The following is a 17,262-nucleotide window of genomic DNA, read 5'->3' on the forward strand; positions in this document are numbered from 1 at the left end:
CCACGAACAAAAAAGGTGAATAATGATAAATGTATAAACAACCAGCTCTCAACAAACATCAAAATAATCAAACACAACTGTATAACACATATGAAAATACATGTAAAAATACTACAACAAAATGCCAAGTAGAATAATGAAATACAATGGAAAAATGAAAAACCAGTTTATGTAGGTGTCCAAACACAGTCCGAGATGTCTTCAAAAATGAGAAATTGAGAAGTACGTGCAGTACTGGTGATGAGTCCTCAAATCCAAAGAGAGGAAACAAAGTACTCAGTGAAGTGATGAAGATGCATGTTGATCAAATCATGATTCCTTCATATGAAGAAAGTAAGCGACCTGCTCTGCAATGACTACCCTGAGGCTTTAACATGCTTGAGAAATTTGATCATATAAGAGATGCTTTTCTACTTTTGTCTTGTTCTAATGGGAACTAGCCCCTGATGAAGCTCCTGGCGAAACAGCTCCATATCCCGGGGTGGCTGTCGTGTGACTTTCCCTGGTGTGCCTTGTCTTCCACCATCTTTCATTGCTAGTCATTGCAGAGCAGGTTGCTTACTTTCTTCATATGAAGGAATCATGATTTGATCAACATGCATCTTCATCACTTCACTGAGTACTTTGTTTCCTCTCTTTGGATTTGAGGACTCATCACCAGTACTGCATGTACTTCTCAATTTCTCATTTTTGAAGACATCTCGGACTGTGTTTGGACACCTACATAAACTGTTTGCTGGTCAATGACCGAATAAACTTATAACTAACCTACATAAACTGGTTTTTCATTTTTCCATTGTATTTCATTATTCTACTTGGCATTTTGTTGTAGTATTTTTACATGTATTTTCATATGTGTTATACAGTTGTGTTTGATTATTTTGATGTTTGTTGAGAGCTGGTTTAAACATTTATCATTATTCACCTTTTTTGTTCGCAGGTCTTGCTTTCTCTTCACTCTCCTGTTCCGTGGACCCCAGTTTTTCTCCTTGGTAAAGAAGAGAAGTTCATCGGAAGGTGCTGTATTTATAACCGGGAGCCAAAATGAGAAGCCTGAGGAATGTGTGAGGAAAGATTCTCTCTATGGGATGGCAGGTTTCCTATTCAGTGAAGTCTAGTCATATAATGAAATGTCTCAGATGATTTTGAAAACAGTTTCACTAGACATACTAAAGACTGCTTTACTTTTTCCAGTTGGGCTTTATTTTTATCCCAGATACATTAGGAGCACAGATACTGTATTAATAGACCATGAGCAGATTTCTGTGGGCAATTTCGCAGACGGCGAGGCTGGCCAATATAAGCAAATGTGGGAAGGCATGAACCCCTCTCCAAGTCCAACCAAGTCCTGACTGCATTTCCACTGGGCGAGGTATACCTACACATGAGACTACCCACTACACCAACCTAACACGGAGCCGAGATGCAGAATCTTAAGACTTGGTTTGAAAATGTTGGCCTTGTGCCAAGCTGGTGCATTGCCAACTGTAGAAAATTTCTAGGTTTAACACAATTGCTCTATGGGGGAGTGAACAGGCCATGGGAGTCTCTAGATCCTCTCAGAAGCAACATTAGTTTAACCATGTGAACTGCCCAACATGACCATATTTTAAACTCTCTACTTCTCATGCTGACTGAAAACTGCAGAGGCAGAGCAGCAGGGGATAACTCCATATTTTGCTGATTCTTTTCTCCCTATGAGCCAACCTGTGTGGATTTTTAACTATACTTGTGTCCTTTTCCCTATGAATCCCACTGTCTCTATCCCCACCTTCCTTCTCTTTCCTCACACACAGATGGCTGCAGAATCATCTTTGCCATGCAGCCAAGATGACTCAATTTCCTAAAGTTGTTTAAAAATCCAAATAAACTTTAGAGCAAAGGCAAGGGGCTCCAGTTCTGATCAGAGTCCCAGCAATAGGGAGAGGGTGTTTCAACCCTTCCTCCTGCGCAGTATTCTGGCTCTAAATTATGCCCTATAGTACCTCTATTTTTACCCGGTGGGGCTAACAGCAGCTGAGGGTGGGGGATTTGGATCAGGAAAATGTCACTCTCTCAGTGCTACTGAAGTAAAGTGTGCCGTCAAGTCGATTTCGACTCCTGGTGCCCACAGAGAACTGTGGTTTTCTTTTGGTAGAATACAGGAGGGGTTTACCATTGCCTCCTCCCGCACAGTATGAGATGATGCCTTTCAGCATCTTCCTATATTGCTGTTGCCTAATATAGGTGCTACTACTTTGGCAAAAATAATTAGAGCCCTTTCTACACAACAGCTGCTTTACCAATTTTTGTTTTTAATGGGAGAGATCTAGTCACAGATCTCTTACACTACATATGTATTGACTTAGTTATACCTGCAAACATTCAAATGAATTTCTGTCAATTTGGGAAGAGTCTCAAGCACAATTTTTGAAAGCTCTGGTTTATGCAGTAAACCAGGGTTCTAGAAGTTAAGATCATATGCTACCTACCATATGTTTGGTATATGATGGATCGCTGTAATCTGCAATTCCCTCTTCAGGATTAATGTTTAGCTTATCGCGCAGTGGAGTTCTACCTGGAGTCACTCCCACGACCGGCTTTGGAGTCATTCCCCCATGAGGAGTCAAGCCTTCGGCTCCATGAGAAGGAGTCCTAGGAAAAATACATTTGCTCAAGTATGACATATCTGAGTGAAGCAGTGCAGTGCAAACTTATGTACATCTTGAAATCTCATGTATGTGGCTGTCACACTTTCTGCCCTTAAGTCTCAGTTTTGGATTCAGTTTTGAATCAGCCTATCATCCATTTTGTATGTCAGCAACTACAAACATATATCCCATATGCAGAAACAAAGGGGAATCAACTACAGTTAATTGATATCAAGGGTCTTAATAAATAAGAATGCAGAGAACATTAGTTGGTAAAAATTATGAACATCAGATTTGGGCAATGGTAGATTTCTCTTATCATTCCACCTACTAAAAGTGTGCATGCACAGCGCTCAACAAATCTTATTTTTTGTGCCATATAACAGCAGCTGTCGGTGGAAAAGCAGAAGGATGCATTAGAAGGTCTGCACTAAAATATGTCATCTTATTTGCTAATGCAACATAGAAGAAGGGAAGCATGACCTACTGGGAAACTTGGGATGGTAATTTGGCATGAATTATGGACACTCACAGAAAGAGTGAGAAGCGCCAATGGAAACACGCCAGGAATTTCCCTGAACGTTTTACTCATCACATGCCTACAAACTCAAAAGACATCGCCCTGGTTCAGACGTTTATTTCATTCAAATATTTACACCCCACCTTTCCGTAATATGCTTAAAGCAGCTTACAACAACATAATTTAAAGTTGTACAAACAATAAAAACAGAAAACAACATTGCAACAAAAAACAGACACAGGAGCCAAAAATAAGTTCCTTAGGTCACTCTAAAGTCAGCCCAAAGGCTTTGCTTAAAAGCCAGCTTTGGGCTGCATGCCAAAAGGCCAGCAGGGAAGTAGACATGTGGACCTGCTTGGGGAGGGTGGTAGAGTTGGAAGTGACCTTGAAGATCTTCTAGACCAACCTCCTGCTCAGTACAAGAAACTGCTGCCCCATCCCTGACCGATGGCTGTCCAAACTCTGAGAGGTGAAGAAGAGCCCACCACAACATAAGGCAGACTGTTCCACTATCAAACTGCTGTTACTGCTAGGAAATTCCATCTAATGTCTAGCCTGCACTGTTTCCTTGCAATTTCAATCCAAGTTCTAGCCTCACTCTTCGGAACAACAGAGAAAAAGTCCACTCCATCTTCTACACAACCACCCTCCAGATGTCTGAAGACAGCTACCATACCTCCTTTCAAGCACTCCTCAGAGGTTGGGATTATTTTGGTATTTTTCCCCCCTTTTTGCAGCTGTGGTTCCCCTAACCCCGATTCCCATAGACTTTAATGCCTCACCAACCACAAATTTGCCAATGGTGAGATTTTACCCGAACGGAACCCTAGTGGTTGGCAAGGGATGGCTGTAGCCTGACTTACCTGAAGGGTGTGGAAAGCACAGTATTTGGTGTCTGAACAACTTGTCTTTGAGGTGTTACACCAGAGAAGTCACTCTCATGGAGGGGAGTATTAAGTCCACCTTTCAAGGGGGTGTCAACATTTGTAAGAGCCATCAAGTTCTGAGCTTCCTGTATAGAAAGTGATATAATGCAAGCAATCATCATTTTCAAAATTCTAATTCCTACAAAAATAGCAATATATCAGATGTCAACAATTTCATTACTAGAAACATTTAGCATTGTCCACTGAAGTATATATAGGGGCTGGGAGAAGGATTTGAAACCACAGATATTTGTCTAAGAAGTCAAGGCGCCATTTTAAAAAAGGAACCCAAAGTAGCTAAAGCATCTACTCTCCAGATTTGATGGGAAATTAGCATTTTGCTTCTTTAAGCTTAAAAATATGAATTCCGTTTAAGCATACGGAACATGAGTTGTGATTAAATAAAATAAACTTCCGTCACCAATAACCCTGGGCTCCCTCCTCATAGAAAGTAGCAGCCTAGGGCCATAGTCTCTGCCACCACTTTCCCGAAATCTGGGCCACCCAAGCAGTGGACAGGGTGCACAGAGGAAGGGCTCATCTTGATTGAAATGAGAGCATACTGGTTTATACCAAGTCGGACCACTGGTCCATCTAGCTTAGCACTGTCTACTCCGATTGGCAGAGGCTCTCCACTGCGTCAGACAGGAGTCTTTCCCAGTCCTGCCTGGAGATGCCAGGGATAGAACCTTGGACTTCCTGCATGCAACACATGTTCTGAAGAATCTCTCTTACTCCTTTCCTTAACTACTTCTGCCATCTATCCTTCCTTCTAGAACTTCTCCATGCTGGGACCAGGCAGAGACAGCTGGTGTTGCCCTGGCTATGCTATTCTCCAAGCAGAGAGAGAGAGTGTGCATCAATTCCTACCAAGTCATATAACAACCTGCCATGGAACAGACCTTCCTCTGGCTCTACTCAGTAGGAGACTAGTCCTTTCAAAGAACTGCAATTAAGAATGAAGCAGTAAAGAACTACAGGAGAAGGCTGCCAGTATAATGTTACAATTAAGTATTATATTTAGGTTTTTACCTGTAGGATCCTGTCCTGTGCTGCTGGGGTTTTGGGTGTTCGAAGTGCAATGCTGTTGTTCGTAACATTGTATTCTGACAAGAGCGTGCTGGAAGCAGAATTTGTGATCCCAGATTCTTCTGCTGTCTGACGTGCGATCTCACTTGCTTGGCCAACTTTTACTACTTCCTCAAGTTCTGTATCTGAAATCTTAAACAGGGGAGAAATCCATTAACTGAATGGTGTGTAACCAAATTCGTAAGGTGTCAAGGAACACCCAGTGATGAAGAGCCCAGCCTCAGCATTGAAACACTGGGTTATAGAACCTTAACAGATATTCAAACAACACAGAAAACTATGGGCAACAGTTTCAACTGCTAAGGCCATATTTTTCTCCTTCAAACTATCTGGCGCAGGTATATATCTTTCATTCGTTTTGCAGTACTGCATCCATTTCCAGCAGTAACCATAATCCCCATGTCTGGCAGGGTGATGTATTGCTAAAAATGATAGAACTTCCAGCAAAAATATGCAAAGTTATTGTGGGTACGAGACGAAACATTCTCACACTGTAGTTCTGCAACATGAAAAAGGGGCGGCAAAGTCAATGGGCAATATGCAATATGGGAATCAATAGGCAATGTGCATCCGGCAACACTTAAGGGGAAAGACACCAATATGTATTTGAGCTGTTATTCTAACCAGTCGTCTTCTTACAGCATAACATAAGCATCATTAGCAGTGATGTGAACAGAAGCAGCTGGATCTACACCGATTCTCAACTATCAGACAGCGATAGCAACAAGCAATTTACCTGAGGAGCTGGAAGCACCAGCTTACTTCTTTTTTTAGTGAACTCTGACACACCGCTGGTCTGAAGAATTGCTGAAGGTAAATCAGATTCTTTTTTCCGTTTCAGTTGTTGCTTGTCTTTCTTCCGTTCTCTTCCTTCCTTTTCCCTTTTGAAACAAAAAGCCATAATTAAATGCCAACAATCAATTAGCAGAACTCAATTCATTCAGAAAGAGATGGAAGGTCTGATTTACTTGCATAGCGTATATGTTGCAGAGCACAGCAAGAGATCGGCAGATACACACACACACACACACACACATATTTAAAATCCAGTATTTATCACATTGGTAGATTACTTAAAGTTATATTGGTAAAATAAATTGATATTAAGTTTCATTATCATTTATAAAAATACATTAATCCAAAAAGGAAACTGCCATATATATATATATCTTTTTTACGGATATAAATATAAGTTTACTGACTCCTTCAATACACTGTTATCACCATACCCAATATTATTTTGTACACTGATGTAACATGCAAACAGAAGGGGGTGGAGCACTACTAAAAGGGTGTTCTGCTTTATGTCTTCTTGCTTAAGATGTCTAACAATAAACACAACAAAATTCATGAAATCACAATACTGTAACACAAAAACATCATGAAGAGGTAACTAAATTAAAATCACAATCCACAATGGAAGCCTCCAATATTCAGGTTTTGGCACAACACCTGAAGGATGGCAGAGTAGGTGCCAACTGAGCCTCTATTACAGGCCTGCTCAACTTAGGCCCCCCAGCTGTTTTTGGACTACAACTCCCATAATCTCCAGCCACAGCGACCAATAACCAGGGATTATGGGAGTTGTAGGCCAACACCTGCAGGAGGGTCGAAGTTGAGCAGCCCTGCTTATCAGAAGGGTGTTTCACAGATTCAGTGTCACCGTTAGAAAAAACTTGCTCCGAATGGATGCACACTGCACCTCAGAGTTACCCAACATAAGTTCTCAGATGACAATTGGAGAACGCAGAGAGGAACATGAGTGAAGATGGCCCTTGAGGTATCTAAATTCCAAACTAAAATGACCAGCACCTTAAAAGTAATGATCAGCATTAAAAAGTGATGGCTAGAAATATTTTGTTTTTAAACATTAACTATGAATCTCTTATTTTTAATTTTGGGGAGAATTCAAGAGACAAAGGAAGTTTAACATACAATAACATATATGCAATTGGCAACATTCCACAAGCCTTTGTCCTATGCTTCTTTTGCAAAAATACTAACCATCTGAATCTTTTAATCAAGTTTCAACTTACGATCTCAATTCCCCATCTAAGTCTTGTTGCCTTAATTTCCTAAAATCTGCATCCAATGCTTGATAGTTTTCTTCTGATGTGTCATAAAAACCTGGGGCAGGCTTCTTCTCAAATGGGATTTCAGCGTTGTAGTCCACTCCTCTTTTCTTTTTCCTTTTCTTCTGGATCTCAATCCCAGCAGCTCGAAGTTCCCTCCTCTTCTGGAGAGCAGCAAGACGCCTAAGGAGGTACAATAAATTAACCTAAATGTGAAAGGAATGGCTACACCAGCTACACAATACACACAACTTTTAGATGAAACATCAGTTGTCGGTTTACTGTGTAAAATATTAGTTTACTGAAAGTTAGTTCCAACAAGCATTCCATATTATGTTGCATAATGTACAGAACAAGACATCAGTTTTGAATCAGGGCTCATAAGAACACAAAGGCTTTAATACAGAGGTTCAAGCATGTGCTTGATTTTACTACTACTGCTGCTGCCACAACTACAGATGTTAGCTGGGACAGACTTCCAAGTCCATAAAAGGTTTTGTGTGAGACTCACTAAATATATTTTTCTTCATACCAAGAGTCTGACTGATTTTAGGAAAACTTTTCTTCCTGACTTCAAAATGTGTTAATTTGACTAGTCACACCCTAGAAGTTTGTCTTCTTCTCAGGATGAAAGGAAAACTAAAGTCTGCCTGAAGACTTCAGAAACCAATAAGACTGGTCCATGTTTTAGACTGAGGAAGACTAATTCTTGCTGAGTGATTTCATTTGAATTTGAATCTTCCAGTGTACTGCAGCATTTAGTGTGAGCTAGTCCAGCCAACAGATAATGACTAAACACTGACATCCAGTCTAAATTACTCAAGAGTATTTCTCAGGAATTACTTTTAAAACCTACTAAATTTCAGTAGGACTTCTGACAAGTAATTTAGTCTGAATGTCAGCCACTGTTTTGCTCCAGGCCACTCTATAACTTTCATTACCAATACTGAGCTGAACTTTGGTTTCCTACATCCAAGTGCAAATTCTAACCACTAAATGACATTTTCTTCATGATGGGCTTTAGTATTTCAACATACAGAACTGCTGACTTGAATCTATCACAATTTTTAAGCAAATAAGACCCAAAAAAGAGGGAAAACAAAGAAAATATGGCATTGCTCTATAAAGATTCATGTCCCCTTCCCAGTCATCAGTGTCTACTTACTTGCCACACAGTGAGAGAAAATTGCTAAAAAGCAAAGTTGGCTGTCAAAATGGCTGTTATTAGGGAGAGTGAAAGCGACCGCACTATTGCCACCAGACAACTGAGACACCTGTCTACAATCAACTGATCTTGGGAAATTCCTACATGACACTGGGAAGCATTAAAAGCATACCACCTTAATTTGAGTTTGGCCAACAAACAGATTCAGTTTAGCCAAGAACGGCAGAAATGCCAAGATGCCTACCTAGCTTCTTCTAACTGCTTCTCTCTTGCTTTTCTTTTGGCTTTCTTTCCCTGAGTGTTGGCCAAACGAGCTCTCGCTTCAGAAAGCATCTCAAGTTCATCTGCAAAAGGAACATAATAATTAGCGATCTTCTCATTTAAAATTGGCAGCATGAAATAAAAAACAAAAAGCATAATGAAAATTGGAAAAATATATAGGTTAGCACAGACTCCAGATCCCCAATGCCTTCTCTGAACTAGTTTGGCTCAGAATCATTTTAGCAAATAAGCCACACTAATGAACCAAAGTAAGGAGGATGTTGACTTAAATACATGTGTATCATTCAGAGAAAGGAAAGCAGTGGAAGGGCAGTATTGAACTGAAGTCTAAGAAAAAAGGAAATATGCAAAATACACAGAAAAATAAAGCAGAAATAGAATTAATTTAATGAAGAAAATTAAGTACATAAAACTGAATAGGATTTAATTAAAGGCAAGGCACAAAAGAACAGATGCTTGATATAAGCAGAAATGGTGAACATGTCCAGGAATAGAATAGTGGCAAAGAGACAAATTCACAACAGGTCTCTCAAGCATACCTTCATCCATATCAATAGGATCTGGCCTGGCTGGCTTGGTTTCTGGGTTTGGATCAATTTCTCCAGGTTTAAGCTTGCGAGGATCATCTGCAGTTTCTTCTTCATTGTCTCTCTGAGCTGCCTTATCCCTGAAAAGAGTATCAAGAGACAGTGTTGATACCTGTGCAAAAATCTGAAACAAAAAAAAGGTAACACATGCACACTGCTAGTGCATAAGAGAAGAACCCACCACAAAAGGCCAGCTGTTCTTGGTACACACAATGCTAGTCAGACCTTCCCAAGAAGAAGCTGTTCATTCATTACAGTGCATAATTACTTACAGCAGAAATTCATAATGTTCCAAGCACTGAGCAGCTGTTCTTCCAATGATTGGTGCAATAGTCCTCCACTGGGTTGGCATAAGTTTGGCCAAATGCAACAGCTTCTCTTCTTCTTCCCGCGACCATTCTGTCTTCTTGATACTTGGATCGAGCCACTCGTACCTTTTTCACAATAATGAAAATGAACAGTTTTTTCAAGATAGTTTAATGTTAACAATTTCAGTTAGCAGTACATCACTACATAGATTTCATATCAGCATTTCTGACCCTTGTGTAATAGAAGAGAATATAAACAATATGGCACACTCACCTTTTGCAGTTTTATAGTTAAACTTTCACTAATAATTAAAAGAAGAAGGAAAGATAACTTGAAACAAAGAGGCTGGCATCCACACTGTCCGTGTGCCCACACACCATGCATATGCATTCCCACCACAGAGAGCTTCTGGAGCTCTGCCAATTCCATTGTGCAAGTGGAGTGATGACTTTTGCTGATCTCTCCTTCCCCCAGAAATGCTCTGCTCCATTTGAAAATATGTCCCTCGGGGTTGTGCAATCCTCAGGGACATATATTTGGGTGATGCAATGCAGTTCCAGGAGAAGGAGAGATCTGCAAGAGTCGCCCCACCCCTTGTGCAGTGGGGCTCCAGAAGCTCTCAGCAGCGGGGATGCATCTGCCTGCTCAGCATGCAGACACATCATCAAGAGACAGTGGGGATGCTGGTCAGCAGTTTCAGAGGACAGCAATACTGGAGGTGGGCAGCATAACATTTACTGTGCCATCTACTACTGCTGGCATTCCCAGGATCCAAAGATGCCGGATGACAACATTATAATGAAATGTCATCAAGGAACATTTCCAATTGCCAGAGGACAAAAGTAATTGAAAATGACCATGCAGGCAGACAAACAAATGACACCACTACTGGCACAACAGAGAAGGATGGTATCAGAAGACATTCTATTTTATCCACGTAGCAGTGTACTAAGAAAGGGCTACTTCTCAAATGCAACCTGCATTATTATTTATTTTATTTTAACATATTTTGATACCACCCAAAACTTACGTCTCTAGGCCAATACATGGCCCAAACCAACTATGACAGTGATCTTCACTATTTTGCAAGCAGGAGCCACTTTGGCAAAAAACCTTCACTATGAGAGGCATTTCCCATTGTGCTGAACTCCGCACAGTAGTGTCCTTTTCTCAGTGCTGGGACAGGGGCCCTTAAGAGAGAGCTCTCTTGTGAGGTCTAGGAGGAAAGTGCTGAGAAGAGCTGCACTTCCCAGTACTCAGTGTATACCTTCCAAGATGGTGTCAAGAAGAATCTGTTTCCCATAAAGGACCCTCACCAGTGCTGAGAGCACTGCATGGTAGGAACAGTCACTTCTGGGTGCTACCAGGGGGACTGTACAGAGTATTCAGCTGACGCTTCCACAGGTCCAGTGAATAATTAGTCAGGGACAGTATTCCCTCTAAAAGAGATTCCCAGAACTACAAGATTCCCTACAACTCCCAGAATCCCCAAGCAAAAGCCATGATAGCTAGGGATTCTGGGAGTTGTAATCAACAACATCTGGGAATTCCTGTTAGAGGGAACACTCGTCAGGGAGATACTCTTAGGGTTAATAGGGGCTACCATTGGCTCTGGGGCCAGTCGACCTTCCAGGAAAACTCTGCTGTGTTAACTTCCTGTCGATTCCTAGAGCGTGACGGAATTACCCTATGTCAAGGATGGGCTCCGATTACGGTGGAAAACACCTAACTACAACATGTCCTCAGTTTTCCTCCTCAACAGATATGAATGATTAGGTACATCTCAGGCCCTATTCATGTTACAACCAGCTACTTTTGTTCAATTTCCCTCAAATTAGTGTGGTGCAGAAAGATCCATTTTGAAACTTGTCTGATGACTGAAGTTGCTGCAGCTGAACTTGATAAATTCCAAGCCCATACAAAAAAGCCACACTTGAGAGAGGGATAAACACAGACACAGGTATTATGTGCAAATTCATGCAATTTATTCTGCATTCAGAATTTGCAGTAGTTTAGGGATTTCTGGTGCACACTGTACATAGCCCTAGTTTTAGAACTACTCTGCCAGCCTATACTGGATGGATGATTATGATGTTTCCCACTAATAAAGAATTCAATTTCCCCCACATATATAATATCCTATATTACTATTCTTGGATTTTATTTTGTACTGCTGTTTAGCTCTGTTATGACGTATGGCCCAACAAATACTGTTATTAGTACAATTTCTCTCAGATATGATATTGTAATACATACCATCTAGCTTTGCACTGTTTTGCCGATTTTCTGTGCAACAAAGAGGCAATACGAGACCATTGGTTTTTCCCATATTTCATCACAGCTGCTTTAAGAATTTCATCCTTAAAACAAAAAGAGATTTTTATTATTATTCATTGCAGCACTTCCCCAGAACTATCTCGAGTCTCAAAGGAAGGGTAAGGCAATCTTCTTCATCTCATGGACACAGTAAGTAAAGAGAATGTACAACAGCTGAGAAAACCTTTCAGTGCTATTGCTAGAAATTGACGATGCTCACCCATGTTGTGTAAGAAAACTTTATCACACCATAGCGTGAGAGCATGACTACCGAGACTGCCCCGTCCTCCCTCACAACAGCAAGTCCCTTCTTTCCTCACAGACAACAGCTGACATGATGCTCAGTTTACTGCCTTCACAAGGATCCACTTCATAAGGGGCTCTTGCAACTTCAAAAGAAGCTCCGACACCGAGACAGGAATTGCAGAAACTGCACTTCCGCAGGTTCCCCTATTCAAGATCATGCAGAAGCCTGAGGAAATGCAGCTTCCTCAGGACAGTATTGTAGCTTCCTTTGATGTCACAAGAGCCATACATCGGCTCCTTACAAAGATGGTAGGCTGTGCTTAGTGTCAGCTAGTATCCTACAACTGGACAAGTCTTGTTGAAGTCTCATTAGAAGAATAAGGTTGCCAGCCAGCCAGCCTAGCTATGCTTTGCAGGCAACTATCACAACATCATACATGAACACTACACATCAGCACTACCAGGCTTGCCATTAACATGTGCCTGATTGCCAGGAGTGACTCGAAATTGCTCTCAGGCAATTCAGAGCCTCATTCTGTTCAGAGCTCTGCTTCTGCTCTGGTCAAGATCCAGAAAATTAAGATAACTCAAAATCAGCAGGTTGTCTGCATTCTATGAGTGGTCCTTGACTGAAAGAGCTGTTATCTATTCCTGTGTACTGAAGCTTAGGCATCCGATAATTCAAAGACATTTTGGTTAAATATATTACATTAACCATTAATAGTAATTGAATAATGCTTGAATATTTTAAATGTTTATTAGAAAAGAAAAGATAATTGTGATCTTCTAAACTATGAATGCAGGTAATTCCTCATAGCAGAAAGCCAGTTCACATGCAGAGCAGTGTTCCCTCTAACAGGGATTCCCAGATATTGTTGACTGCAATTCCCAGAATCCCTAGCTGCAACAGCCTTTGCTTGGGGGTTATGGGAGTTGTAGTCAACAACATCTGGGAATGCCTGTTAGAGGAAACACTGCTCTGCATGTGAACTGGCTTTCAGCTATGAGGAATTACCTGTATTCGTAGTCTAGAAGATCACAATTATCTTTTCTTTTCTAATAAACATTTAAAATATTCAAGCATTATTTGATTACTATTAATGGTTAATGTAATATATTTAACCAAAATGTCTTTGAATTATCGGATGCCTAACCTTCAGTACACAGGGATAACAGCTCTTTCAGCTCTTTTCATACTCTATGCATGTGCAGCAGTGCAAGTTCCAGATTGCCACTGCCCTGTCGCTTGACCAGTTGATTTTCAACCAGCTCCTCTTCCCTCTGAAGCCCACCATGCATCACCAAATGTCCCCGAGGGCCACACAACACAACACTAATGGACATGTTTTGGTGACACACAGTGGATCTGCAGTACTAGTGTGGCTCACATTGTTGCGTGCACACAGACACAATGCTAGTCTAAGCGTCCAGCATGGTTTCATAAAATTCATTAGTAACAATGAAGGGTGCATTGCCAATGTAACATTAGGCAAGTCTGACCATTTCAAAGTTGTTATTGTTTTTCAAGTGATTATCCCTGGGAACCATGTGAGAAGTTACATATGTTTTATTGAGTGTTAAACAATAAAACACTGAAAACAATTACTTTCTACATAAAGCTTTGAATTCTTTCCACACAAAGCTTTGAATTTCTTTCAGTATAATATTTAAACCACAATATGAGTTTTTATTGTTTCGCTCCTCTCCCACAAAATATTTCAGTTCAACTGCCTGGCTACTTGAAAAGAGGTACAGTATGGGATTTTTAAAAAAACTATATAAATAGGACAAGTAATATGACAAATCAGATCACAATCAATCACATCAGGAACATTTATTTTTAAGAAAGAATAATGCAAATTTTGTGCAAAAAAGGGAGGAAATACATGGGAAATTTTCCAGATTGTTTTTAAATTAATAATTTTCTGGAAACCCCACATTTCTGAGCACAGAGAAGAATGTGTCTTGTTGAGGAAGAATCAGCATAGCTTCTGTAAAGAAATGTCCTGTCTCACCAACTTTTTGTAGTTATTTGAGAGGCAGCAAAAGGCATTATTTATTGATCTTCCAAAAACCTTCTCTCAAAAGTCCCTCATCAAGCCTCTTGAGCAAGATGTCTCTTTAGCTTTGGTTTAGCAGTTATGATATAGAAGGTAGCAGTAATGGGAAAATACATGGGTCCTCTAATCGACTGGCAAGGGGTCAAACAGAGTATAGATAAAATGGTTGTTCTCACAATGGAGGAAATAAGAAGTAGAGTCCCTAGATGTTTGTATTGGGACTATTCTTGTTCATCAGTGATCTGGAGTTAGGTTGAGTAGTGAAGTAGTCAAGTTTGCAGATTACACTAAATTATTCATAAAGAATGGTGAAAACCCAAATTGACTACGAAGAGCTCCAAAAGGATCTCTCCAGACTGAAGAAAGGGACATCAAAATAGCAAAGAAAGTTCAATGAAAGTTAATTTAAAAGAACACACTTTACGATTTATTTATTTTTTCTCCAATGTGACACATATACTAACCAGTTTTTTGCGGGGAGGGGAGATTGGGGGGGGATGATCATGACAGGTTTATGAAATTATGCATAACATGGAGAAAATGGATAGTTTATCTCTATGTCTCACAATACAGTGATGTCACGAACTACTTGTCAGTCACTAGATCTCAAGGACATCCAGTGCAATTAATTAATCCCTGCTAACTTGGCAAAGAGGCACCCTTTAACATGGTGATTCTCTTTATTTAGCAGGGGGAGAGTAACTGGCCCTATCCACCCTCAGCACAGTAACTCCAGTGACTGTTGCTGGTATCTATCTGATGTTTCTTTTTAGATTGTGAGCCCTTTGGGGACAGGGATCCATCTTATTTATTTGTTATTTCTCTGTGTAAACCACCCTGAGCCATTTTTGGAAGGGTGGTATAGAAATCGAATAAATAAATAATAATAAATTAATTGGCATTAGATTAATCAATTGATAGATCTGTAACAGATAAAGGGAAGCACTTATTCACAGAATTAAATGCTTTATAATTAATTTGTGGAATTTGCTGGCACAAGATATGATGATATTCACTATCTTGGACAGGTTTATAGAGAGTTAGACAATTCCTTGGAAGACAAACCTATCAATTACTACATTGAACTGACATGTTCACAACTAGAGAGCCATGAAATGCCATTTGCTGAAGGGTCATCATGAGAGAAGGCCACTGCCTTCAGCCATGCTTGTGGGCTTCCTAGAAACATTTCATTGGTCACTGTGAGCAATGGGATGCTGGATTAAGCAGACCTTTAGTCTTAAAATGTCAATGCCTTAAATACAAGATTATCTGAATGAATGTGACTACAATACATACTGTGGTTTTCTTGTCTTTATTTTCATTATAGATAATGTAGTGACATCTTAGACATAAAAGGGAACTCAACCATTTGATATTTTGTATGTTTGCTGGGAATCAGGCAATGTAATAGGGCTTACTTCTAAACAGAAGTAAACAGAAGTAAGCATGAGAACCAGCGTGGTGCAGTGGTTTGAGTGCTGGACTAGGACCGGGGAGACCCGAGTTCAAATCTCCATTCAGCCATGATACTAGCTGGGTGACTCTGGGCCAGTCACATCTCTCTCAGCCTAACCTACTTCACAGGGTTGTTGTGAGGAGAAACTCAAGTATGCAGTGGGCTCTGGGATCCTTGGAGGAAGAGCAGGATATAAATGTAATAATAATAATAATAATAATAATAAAAAAAATAAGTATGCATAAGATTGAAGCCTAAACCTCCTGAAAACCTTTAGGTTTTCAGAAGTTGCTATGTTTGTTTTCTTAATAGTCAACACTGGACAAAGGGCAAATTCCAATATAACATTCCCCCACCCCATGAAAGCATACATAATATTTCCTGCAAAATCCATATAAAATTTGTATTCTGGAGCAGCATTCTTCACTGAAGGAAATGCACTTGAAGGGTATCAGGATCACCCCCTGCCCTTATTCTCCTTACGCTTTCAGGACCAAAAGATCATACTGCTAGCTCTTTATTCAGGAATAGGTATTGGAGATTGCAGCCTTACGCATGCTTATCCGGGAGCAAGCCCCACGAATCAAACTGGGATTTACAGGGTTGCTCAGAAGTAGAGCGGGGATTCTCAAACGTGGGACCCCAGATGTTGTTGGACCACAACTCCCATGGCCTTTGGCCAGTGTGGCTAAAGATGATGGGAGTCGAAATGCAACAACATCTGGGGACCCAAGTCTGAGGCACTCCTATTCGACAGGATCGGACTGCACACCTGACCACCTTTTCAAGCCCCGCAGGCGCCTTAAACCGATAAGACTTGGGCGCATGCGCACCACCCCCTCCTCGGTGAAGCGGGAGAGAGGCCTCCGGAGACACGAACGCGGGGCGAAGAGAAGAAACGGGCTGTGTCACCTACCTCGGTGTTCCGCCACACGCCCCCTTTAATCATAATTCGCGGCATCTTCGCGGCTGGAAGGAACGAGCTCTAGGCAGCAGACCAGGGGAGAAACGGCAGCACTAAAGCCGCGTCGCTTCCAATGCGCCACACCAGATTGTTAGGAAGCCGCGCAAGCGTAATCGGGCAGAAGGTGTGTTCGACAGCGCGGCACATGCGCACTCGGGATTGGAGAAGCCGGTCTAGGAAAGTACCAGAAAGCGGACCTTCTATGTCTCTTTGCTCTATGGTCAGCGCCTTCGCCTTCCCCTAAGAATGGAAAGGGAAATCATGCTGGCGTGTAGATGCGGAGGAAGAGAAGCTGCCACAGTGTTGCAAGCACCAAGAAGCGGGATCTTTGTAGACTGTCGAGACAGTTTACCTCATTCACTTCGGCGGTTTCCACATCTGAAAAGGAAACCACGAAGGATATAATATCTCTGTCAGAGAACCAGCAGCTAAAGCAATGACCTTTTGCTTATCACTGCTACAAGCATATAGATATATTGATTTAAGATGCCTCAGAGCTTGTGTCTTCCCCCGCCCCCTATGATGTAACGAATGCAATTCTGCTGGGATTATCCTAGTAGTAGAAGACTTTAATACATATTTTTAAAAATATGCCATGCCGGAGATAGCTTTAAAAAGAAAGCACTGCACCTACGCT

The 17,262-nt window shown here is 41.0% G+C and overlaps 1 protein-coding gene across 1 annotated transcript in view; it reads right to left on the minus strand.

Moving 5' to 3' along the window:
- CDC5L (cell division cycle 5 like) overlaps nt 1-16,915 on the minus strand; it is a 38,115-nt gene extending 21,200 nt beyond the window's left edge. The window contains exons 1-10 of the mRNA XM_053284134.1: nt 16,578-16,915; nt 11,837-11,940; nt 9,544-9,705; nt 9,224-9,351; nt 8,647-8,746; nt 7,202-7,420; nt 5,902-6,046; nt 5,109-5,297; nt 4,014-4,162; nt 2,472-2,634 (exon numbers count right to left, since the gene is read on the minus strand). Of these exons, the coding sequence (XP_053140109.1) occupies nt 2,472-2,634; nt 4,014-4,162; nt 5,109-5,297; nt 5,902-6,046; nt 7,202-7,420; nt 8,647-8,746; nt 9,224-9,351; nt 9,544-9,705; nt 11,837-11,940; nt 16,578-16,622 (1,404 nt within the window). The 5' untranslated portion in view covers nt 16,623-16,915. The remainder of the gene's footprint in view (nt 1-2,471; nt 2,635-4,013; nt 4,163-5,108; nt 5,298-5,901; nt 6,047-7,201; nt 7,421-8,646; nt 8,747-9,223; nt 9,352-9,543; nt 9,706-11,836; nt 11,941-16,577) is intronic.
- Nucleotides 16,916-17,262: the final 347 nt, after the last annotated feature.

This window comes from Hemicordylus capensis, chromosome 1 (assembly GCF_027244095.1).
Source record: "Hemicordylus capensis ecotype Gifberg chromosome 1, rHemCap1.1.pri, whole genome shotgun sequence".
Taxonomy (NCBI): Eukaryota; Metazoa; Chordata; class Lepidosauria; order Squamata; family Cordylidae; genus Hemicordylus; species Hemicordylus capensis.